The sequence below is a fragment of the Sinocyclocheilus rhinocerous genome, unplaced genomic scaffold (genome assembly GCF_001515625.1).
Source record: "Sinocyclocheilus rhinocerous isolate Xijiao unplaced genomic scaffold, SAMN03320098_v1.1 scaffold625, whole genome shotgun sequence".
NCBI classification, from domain to species: domain Eukaryota; kingdom Metazoa; phylum Chordata; class Actinopteri; order Cypriniformes; family Cyprinidae; genus Sinocyclocheilus; species Sinocyclocheilus rhinocerous.
Window position 1 is genome coordinate 385882 of NW_015646350.1, and position 10875 is coordinate 396756.

General features: G+C 36.0%; 1 protein-coding gene across 1 annotated transcript in view; it reads right to left on the reverse strand.

Annotated features, from left to right (window-relative positions):
- Positions 1-10875, reverse strand: part of LOC107707368 (neuron navigator 1-like) — a 172392-nt gene that overhangs the window by 144111 nt on the left and 17406 nt on the right. Inside the window, exons 2-3 of the mRNA XM_016511357.1 lie at positions 3302-4147; positions 1116-1204 (exon numbers count right to left, since the gene is read on the reverse strand). Coding sequence (XP_016366843.1) covers positions 1116-1204; positions 3302-4128 — 916 coding nt within the window. The 5' untranslated portion in view covers positions 4129-4147. The remainder of the gene's footprint in view (positions 1-1115; positions 1205-3301; positions 4148-10875) is intronic.

Genomic DNA, 10875 nt, shown 5'->3' on the forward strand with positions numbered 1-10875 from the left:
TAAAACCACTTCTCATAAAGAAACAAGAATATGGTCCTCCTTTCAGTGAAATACCAATGGTTATCATATTCATTCTTTATAACAACTTACCACATTCTTCATTCTTTCAAGCAGACATATTTATTTATATAAATAAATTTAGATTAATCCTTATTAGGGTTACTAAAGTCATTCAGTCAAGAGCAGTGAGTGATTTTCTCTCTTTCTTTTGTTGCTTGATTAACATTAAAGACACAAATACAGCAGCAACTAAATTAGGCTTCTGTCCCATTAAATACCGAATGCACGGGTGTATTATACTGATACACTTCCGATATTCTCCCAACTTGAGATGTAACCGAGTGTGTTTATGTGAATACTCGTCAAAACAGACAATTCAACATCATTTTGTGTGTATTTCTCCGTTCATGCGATGCAAAAGAGAACTGAATTCAGTTGTGCGCTGTGTGAGAGGCGCTTTTCTGTGTGCGCGCTTCAGGTGTGTGCGCTCAGAAAACCGGACGAATTCAGTTCTCTTTTGTGTCGTCATGCTTTTCAAATGTATCCATATGTCTGCTCTTCTCTTACTCCCAGATATTGAGATTTTTGAACGTTTTATGGGACGTGCAGCAAGTGTATGCTAGCTAATATCCCGCCGGATAGATCAGTAGGCTCACTGCTACAGTTAAAATGTGCACATCTAACCTCCTAACCACGCATGAGATCTGACTGGATCCTACCCTCCCTCGTTTTTATTCGTTGACGAAAATGTAGATTGATTTTCGTAATAGTTTTTGTCATTCAAAAAGAGTTTTTATTTCGTTATCTCGTTTTCATCTGTGAAAAATTGTCGTTGACGAAAATTATTCATCAACGAAATTAACACTGCTTTGAACTGTCAAAAAATGTAATTTTATATTTTTGAAAGTAGATTATGATGTGCATACCAGCCTAGTGTTTTTATGCATGTGGGTCATTTTATGAGCATCTCATATTGGACATATTTGAAAGGTTACAAAAAAGGTCATAATTGGGCACCTTAAGATTGTGAACATATCCTAAAAACATAACTGATCATTTAGAATAATATTAAAGCCTACGCAAAAGATAATAAAACGAGAGTGCCAACAACTCACCAGTATTGAGGTCATCACAGCAGACTTCTATTGAGTCAGAGGAACAGTCACTGAAGTCATCCAGAGATATATCTTCCTGAATCTGCAGTCTTTATAAAACAAAATGAAAAAAAAAAAGTTAATTAGACAATTATTGCTCTTTTCAAGAGCCTCATAACCAAAAACCCAACTGGAAACGTGTACCAAACATTCACTGAACGCCAGCCAAGAATTCTTAGTATTTTTCACTAACTGTTAACAATCTAGCAATAACAATCTGAAAATAATTCTAAAATCTATTTTCTATCAGCAGCTTTGTCCCTGTAACGCCTGGTTTATATTCAGTTACACTAACATGGCAGTCACCCTGATGCCAGTGTATATCGTGCCCACCGGGTGTCCACTGCACTGAGTCATTAGAGCAGATAATTCAGAGAGTGTTCGCGCTGGCAGGAGAAGCTTTTTAAGCATCTACTCTGCCCCAGAATTCCCAGCAGGCATACAGAGGGCAGGAGCGACAGTCTCTGAGAGTGGGATAGAAACTTAAACCGCATGACTGATTCGGCGCTGGAAAGATTACGAGTGGAAAAGGAGGCTAATCTATCAGCGTAAATGACGGACTGTCATATTTGTCAAAACTGGATGAAATGGGGAGAAAAAGGGTGAGAGAGACCAAAAAAAAAGAGAGATTGAGCTGGGCACAGACATATGTGAGGACAGACAGAGGAAAGACAAATTATAGCAACAGAACTGAATTGCTAGAAAAGTAACAAACCATGTAATACAATAAATGTACAGCAGTTAAAACATGTTAAGACATTTTGGAAAACACTTGAAATGCTGTAAAATATAGCCTAATAAAAGTTTATTAGGCTAGCTTGGTAGAAAGATACAGTGCATTTTCAACTCGGTTTCTGCAAGATTAGAATTTCTACCCTTCATCATAACAAAAAAAGAGTTTACTCAAACTGTTGCTTCAAACACTTTTTCTTTTGGACATTTCACGTTTGAAAGTTGTAACCCAGGATAATTTTTTAAAAACAGATCCCAATGTAATCCTGGGTTATCTTGAGTGAGCTTGATCTATCCTGACTTACTTTTTGTAAATCCTGGTTTAATGTTTTTATTTGCATATTTACATGGTTAGCAATATTATATGCATCAAATTTAACTAATTTTATATATGTCTTGCCCACTCAGGTCAATTGTATAGATGACCTGAGTGGGCAACCTCTTGACCATGAAAAAAAATAAAAAATAAAATAAATATAAAATGTAAATGAATCTGATTCCAATTAATGTAAGCAGGATTCTTAACCCGGGTTTAAAAGTGAACTCTCAGAAAAACTGTACTTTTTGAGATACAACAAGCGATTTTGTATCTAATTTACACCTAAAAGGTTTACAGTAGCACCTTAAAGGTACATATTACTAATTTAAGGTACTAATATCCATCTTTTAGAGGTAGATAAGGTCCCTTTAAGGTTACTTCCCCAGTTACAACCTGTTGTATCCCTAAAAGTACCATTTCTGAACATGTTTTTTTTTCTGACAATGTGGCACTAATTCCCTTTTAAAAATAAGTGTGAAACTTTGTTTAACCCAGGGTTAAAAGCACCGTTAATATGTTAGCCAAGTGTTAACCATAGTGTGAAAAGTGTGTGGTACAACTGTATGAAACCTCCTTGCTGAAAAGACCAGCATAGCTAGTCGAGGTGCTGATGTCCCTATTAGACGGCTTAAATAGCAAGCCAAAAATGTCAAAAAGCTTCACTAGAAAAGCCATCATGGAGAGTCAGTTCTATAGGCTATGCTATGCTGGTGAAAAGCATCAACTATGCTGGTCCACATGAAACTAAATCTGCACTAACCAAAATACACCAACTTGGCATCCATTTCCCAAAGCATTGACCCAACTAACTAATACCCAACTATGACCACAAGTTCTGTCGTTACTAACAACGATTCAGCATTTCCTGAAACCACTGTTTCACAAACAGACTCGCAAACTTGTGTGGTTGGAACAGTTCTCAACCTGTGGTTAAAAGGATAGTTTCTTGTTAATTTCTGTATCATAATATGGTAGTTAAGCAGCCAGTTAAATAGTTGTATGGGAAACGCACCCCTGCTCTTTTCTGGTCCTGGTCTAAGCTGATCTCTTAATCATAGTAGTGCTACAATCCTTCAGTATATTTTCCATAACTTACCTGTATCTGAAAGGTGCCACAGCAGCCATATTGACCTTCAGTGACTGTTTGGCTTTGAGCCTCTCAACACTAGAGGTTTCCTGTTTCGGGACTGCAGTAGTCTCGGGGGGTGTTTTTTGTGGGACCTCCGGGCTGAGGTCATCTGGGGTGCACATCTCCTCATCTGAAAAACTACTAGAGGCACTGTTCTGCAGGGACACTCTCTCTCGATGGACTCTGAGGAGACCCGTATCTACGTTAGTGGCTGCTGGACCAGGCCTCACGTTTTTGTTAATAAATCTGAACAAAGGGATTCCCGTCTTGCTGTGACTGCTTCCAGAAGCAGCGCTCTCCTCATGGCATTTGAGTTCTTCTGAGATCAAACTGTTATCGTTGTCCATTCTTCCCATCTGAGAACGAAAGTTTCCACTCTGGAAGTTCTTGTTGCCATTGAACCGAAGGTCAAGCAAACTCTTGGACCCATCCAGAGCACCCCTCGAAAGTGGGGACTCTTTCCGTCGAACTTGTGGACTGCTGTGGGCTGATCTAGAGTCTTGGGTCTGAGTTTGAGGACTGGTGGAAGAACGTTGACTAGGTGGACTGCCTCTTAGTAGCAGATGCTGGTTTCTGAGGGTGGTGTCCCTCAGCACATCTCTGTAGGAGAAAGCTGTAGGGCTGCTGCTACAGGAGGTTTTGTTGCTAACGGGGACGTGTGTGGACGGTCTCGGAAGGCCACTACTGGTGCTCTTGGGCTCAGGTTTCGGGGAGGGGTGTCTTGTCCTGTGCAGAGGAATGCCAGAGCCCGGCTGGGCTCGTGGAAGACTCTTCACATTCACTCCCCCACTCATGGTGGCACTAAATCAGATGCTGAAAAAAAGGGGAACAAACACCATTAGAACCTAAGAACCAGTGCTTGTTGATGAATTGCATGCACACTCATTCCCTTGTGTCCTCTCCATAGCCATTGGTTTGTTGACGGTAAACCCTTCAACACAAATTCAAGCTGAGAGATAACTTCACCAATATAAAGGAAAACATGTAAGACACTGGTTATGGGTATGTACAGTACTGGATGTCTGATATGCATTTTCTGGATCCATATAGGAGTTACAATGGTTTGAAGTATCATTTCAAACAAACATCTGCAGCTCTATACAGTTCAACAATATGAACAATATGAAAACAAAACTGTAACCGTTTTCTGAACATGTATTACAATTGAACAACCTGTTAGGGTTAACGTGAGGGATTAGGAGTTATTTTTCTCATGTACTCTAAAGAGTGGAAAAATCTTTACATTTCCTGAATAAACAGTTAAACTATACAAAGCAAAGCTTTAATATCTTACAGGGTTTCTCTACGGGGGTTCACAAACTTCTAGGGGCTCATGATGGAACTGCAGGGGGTTCTCGAGATTTCCGAGTAACAGAAACGCCAATGCTGAACCGAAAGTGAGCAGGAGGAAATGGTGGATTTTGGATGAAAGCCCATCCATATCTGCCTGGTTAGGATGACTCTTTTTATGTGGGGGGGGGCAAAAGAAAAGAAAAATACAATAAAACATTACAAAATTACAGTAACAACTATTTAAGATCTTTCAGTTTGATATTTGATTAAAAAAAAAAAAGCCTAGGAACCCCTGGCCAAGGAGTCTCAAAGAAAGCGAAATGAAGTCACTATAGGAGCTCAGAGAGACTACTCTATCTAAATGGTGGTACTCAAGAATACATTGTAAATTCCCACCTGTTACATTTAAACACAAATGGCATGGGCTGTTTGACCAAATCTGGGAAAATCTCTTCAAGAGCTTCTCTAAGCAAAATCCTGCCATGGGGAAGGATTTAGCACTAGTGGTTAAGAGTCTTGTGAAAGAATACAGGAGAAAGGACAGTCGTTATTTGAAATACTTGCTTTAGAATCAAAACAGGTGATTATATCAATCTCATTTTGCTAAGCCAACGAAACTCTTCCCAAATACTGTAAAGCTCCATCTGGTCACCCAAATAAATCTACTAGCAATAGCAATGCAGAGATTCACTGTGGTCCAGTCAAAGACCTTTAAACCCCTGCCAGTTATTCTGGCAGCTATATCTGCCATTCAGTGGCCAAATGTCCTAAAGGCTTTCATTCCAGCCCACAGACTGGCCAAGATGGCCAAAACCCTCACTGTTTACTAACAGTCTCATGGTAACTATTGACCTTCAAATGTACGTGCAAATCTCAATCCATCAAAATCAGGGCCCTACAAACAACAGGCAGTAATGCTTTCTGGCAAATCCGAATCAGAGTAAGTGTTACGATTCAGAGTCTGTGGGACACCCAACGAGTGGTGGGATGCAAGTCATCTGTGGCCTAAATTCAAGCCACAAACCTCACAACAAATTTCACATTGAAGAGAGGACGTAATTCAATAGCCCTGATTTAAAAGGTTTACACATTTTCAATTGTTGAACATTACACTTGGGAATGTTCAGTTTTCCCTGAGAGATCTGACTGTGACGGAATTAAACAAGAAAATAACTTCACATACAGGGAGGCAGTAAAGAAATGGAATTTCTTATATTCTTCTCGCTTAATCTACTTTTATCCATGTCTATCTTCCTCTATCTTTTTAAATTTAGTTACGCATTATTTAGCCACAAAATTAACCAATTACATTTCTCTAATCAACAAGCATAAAAAGCATAAAAGTTAACTTTATTTAATTAGTTAACTGACTTCACAATGCATATCAGTGTCATAAGCTATTAAAATATAAATTTAAATCAAAACTAAAACGATTAAAAATTGTTTTTGTGAACTGAAATAAAGATGAAATAAAACATAAATATTAGATGAAAAACTTAAAGCATTTAAATGCAAATTAGAAATGTTGCCTTTGAAGCAATTGAAGTAATACATTTAAACTAAAACTGCAATAAAATGAATTAAAGATTAAGAGAATAGTAAAAAATAGAACTAATAAAAAGCACATTAAATTACAATAATGTAATTTGTTTAATGAATTAGTATAGAATAATTAGCATAATAAAAAGTGTAATGAAGTATAGTTTAAAGTATAACAGTACATTATAAATAATTATAAAATATAACAGGTATATAGCTCAACAAAGTTATTTTAAAAGTTGTTTAATTAGGGTTAAAAACCTAGTTCAAAACCCTATTAAAAGGTTTTATTATTATTATTATTACTGTCCTTCAAATTAAAATGTATATATGCTATAGCTGCTGTCTGGTTAACAAATGAACAATAAAACCAAAACTTTAGTCAACTATATGTTTAAGGTACTGTGCTCTCAGAACAAGAGTATTTTTTTTATAAATGTCAGATTAGGTCAAGTTGTCACAAGTTTTTTTCAGAGCTGTAACAGAGAAAATAACAAACAGCTTTTCTTTTCTTTTTTTTATAGACAAGACTTCAAAGTATCCCTCTCTATGGTATATAGAAATGGAGTTTCATAAAATAAGCATTTAAAATACTCACTGGAAACTGAAAAGTGTGACAACTACCTGCAGCATCCACTATTATTACACATATACTAACAGGAGCACAGAACATCCGATAAAACACAGCAAAATTCCATCACAGCCTATAACAAATTCTGCTCTAACGTAGTTAGGGTTGCTTTCACCCACAGTTCTGTCACAGCAGGGTAAGATCCAGCCACATGAAACAGAACAATGGGAAAGATTTCAGAAATACACCGACACATAAGAATAAGGCCATTGTTCAAACACTCTAATCCCATAAATAAATACCTGGTCACCCAAATAAATCTACTAGCAAAAGCAATGCAGAGATTCACTGTGGTACAGTCAAAGACCTTTAAACCCCTGCCAGTTATTCTGGCAGCTATATCTGCCATTCAGTGGCCAAATGTCCTAAAGGCTTTCATTCCAGACCACAGACTGGCCAAGATGGCCAAAACCCTCACTGTTTACTAACAGTCTCATGGTAACTATTGACCTTCAAATGTACGTGCAAATCTCAATCCATCAAAATCAGGGCCCTACAAACAACAGGCAGTAATGCTTTCTGGCAAATCCGAATCAGAGCAAGTGTTACGATTCAGAGTCTGTGGGACACCCAACGAGTGGTGGGATGCAAGTCATCTGTGGCCTAAATTCAAGCCACAAACCTCACAACAAATTTCACATTGAAGAGAGGACGTAATTCAATAGCCCTGATTTAAAAGGTTTACACATTTTCAATTGTTGAACATTACACTTGGGAATGTTCAGTTTTCCCTGAGAGATCTGACTGTGACGGAATTAAACAAGAAAATAACTTCACATACAGGGAGGCAGTAAAGAAATGGAATTTCTTATATTCTTCTCGCTTAATCTACTTTTATCCATGTCTATCTTCCTCTATCTTTTTAAATTTAGTTACGCATTATTTAGCCACAAAATTAACCAATTACATTTGTCTAATCAACAAGCATAAAAAGCATAAAAGTTAACTTTATTTAATTAGTTAACTGACTTCACAATGCATATCAGTGTCATAAGCTATTAAAATATAAATTTAAATCAAAACTAAAACGATTAAAAATTGTTTTTGTGAACTGAAATAAAGATGAAATAAAACATAAATATTAGATGAAAAACTTAAAGCATTTAAATGCAAATTAGAAATGTTGCCTTTGAAGCAATTGAAGTAATACATTTAAACTAAAACTGCAATAAAATGAATTAAAGATTAAGAGAATAGTAAAAAATAGAACTAATAAAAAGCACATTAAATTACAATAATGTAATTTGTTTAATGAATTAGTATAGAATAATTAGCATAATAAAAAGTGTAATGAAGTATAGTTTAAAGTATAACAGTACATTATAAATAATTATAAAATATAACAGGTATATAGCTCAACAAAGTTATTTTAAAAGTTGTTTAATTAGGGTTAAAAACCTAGTTCAAAACCCTATTAAAAGGTTTTATTATTATTATTATTACTGTCCTTCAAATTAAAATGTATATATGCTATAGCTGCTGTCTGGTTAACAAATGAACAATAAAACCAAAACTTTAGTCAACTATATGTTTAAGGTACTGTGCTCTCAGAACAAGAGTATTTTTTTTATAAATGTCAGATTAGGTCAAGTTGTCACAAGTTTTTTTCAGAGCTATAACAGAGAAAATAACAAACAGCTTTTCTTTTCTTTTTTTTATAGACAAGACTTCAAAGTATCCCTCTCTATGGTATATAGAAATGGAGTTTCATAAAATAAGCATTTAAAATACTCACTGGAAACTGAAAAGTGTGACAACTACCTGCAGCATCCACTATTATTACACATATACTAACAGGAGCACAGAACATCCGATAAAACACAGCAAAATTCCATCACAGCCTATAACAAATTCTGCTCTAACGTAGTTAGGGTTGCTTTCACCCACAGTTCTGTCACAGCAGGGTAAGATCCAGCCACATGAAACAGAACAATGGGAAAGATTTCAGAAATACACCGACACATAAGAATAAGGCCATTGTTCAAACATTCTAATCCCATAAATAAATACTGGGATAAGCAGAAAATTAGCTTTCAGTAAATTCAGTAAAAGACAGGGTCTAGTAGTCCATTTCATCATAGTATGTATCTTAGACTGTATGAGGTTTCACTTACCATTTGATAAGCAATAGAACATCGAATACATCAGATTTTTTTTTAAATTTTATGTATTAAAGTGCATAATTTAGTACAACTGTAGATCAATTGCTTAAAATGGCTTTAGGAGACAACATGAACTAAAATCCACCCCAATAAACTTAAGCAGACTGAAACAAATACAAAAAGTTAACATTAAGTCTAACAGGTCAGCATTATGACCAACATTAATTGAGTCTGACAAGACAAGCCAGTCTTATAGACGCGCATATTACAAAAACAAATCATAAGCAAAGTGACTTCTCAAAAAACACCAAAACAACTGAACAGAGAACAGATACAATATCACAAAATGTCATTTTTACCTGAGCATCTGCCTGACCCTGTAGTATGCCTACAGCAAACTAACCCGATGTTCCTAATGTTTCATGAGCTTGTGCTGGAGTACAGAGAGGCGAATAGAGAGAAAAGGAGACAGTGTGTCTACCATGTGAGTTCTACAGTCACATGATGCTCAAAACTCAGACTAAGAAGTTTGTTTTTGTCGATTAAAGCATTAACAGATTGGCCTTTGAAAGCAGTTACTGGTTTCAATAGTGTTATATAAGTAAGGCTGAGTGTCCAGAAAACCCTTACAAATGTTTACTATGGTATTCGTAGTTATGGCAAAAATAGTTGCTACAATTATAATGACTTCTGCAAAATCATTATACATTTATGTAGGATGATATAATCTCATTTTGTCATTTTGTTAAATATTTTTTTTAATAATAATGATGGTTAATATCAAGTGTTTAAACAATTCTAGCATGTATAATTTCAGGCTATCAAGCAATTAAAATGTAATCTAATAAATTACATGATGTGCATATTAAATGAAATTAATCACAAATTAATCACTCATCAGTTTGAGCTGAGAAAATACCCCCCATAATAATTTAAAGTCATAATTGTGTTAAATGAGAAAGGCAGTGAATAGACAATACAAAAAAATGGCATTAATGCATAAAAAAAAATAAAAAAAAATTATACTCTAAATATGAAATTAAAACCAACAGTAGGTGGCGAAAACTCACTCGGTGCATCTGAAATCGCGTACTGAGTAGGAACTACATTTGAATTTGAACTTACTTTGCAACCATTAAAAACTATGTTCTATATAGTATGAATATGGGTAATATGAACGAAATTCGCAGCGAATTCCAAATGGAAAGGGGACACCATTTGTAGGGAGGTTCCAAACGAAAGTGAACAAATGAATCCCTTCACGAAGGGCCCCTCCAGAAGACCGTTAGAGAAGGGAACATGTGATGGTCACTTCAAGGAAGTGATTTCCATTTGTGATCACGTGATCTTGGGTTACGAGTCCTTGCGATGCATTTTGAAGCAAAGTTGGGGTTGGTTTTGACTTCACATACAAATGTAAGTAGAATAATTAAATTTGTCTTTATTTTAATGTAATACACAATATTTTTTGTCAGTGACAGAAATATGATTTAAGAACGTTAAGAAGTAGTGTAAGCAAGTTTAGTTTCAAAATGTTTAAAAGTAAATTAGACACAATAAGACACAACATTTGAATAAAATAATAACAGTAATATATTTATTTGCAACATGGAGTCCTGAATGCTACTGTTACGAATCCTGTCCATGGACTTCCGTCCGATCACCACCAGAGGTCACTCGTCCATCATATTGACCTCTCACTACACAGACTGTTACACGTCACCACGGACTACATTTCCCATCATCCATTGCACTGATTGCACACAGCTGTAACCAGTCACACACACACTATATTACACTCACTCAGATCGTTCTCAAACTGCCGAGTATTGTTTAGCGCATATCACTCTTCTAGCGATAGCTGCATTATGGAGCCATTCCTAGTTCCCAGTTCTAGTTCTATTCTTAGTCTAGTCGTGTTGCCTTGTTGTCTGTTTCCTGACCTTCTGCCTGTGTTTCTTGGATTAACCCTTTGT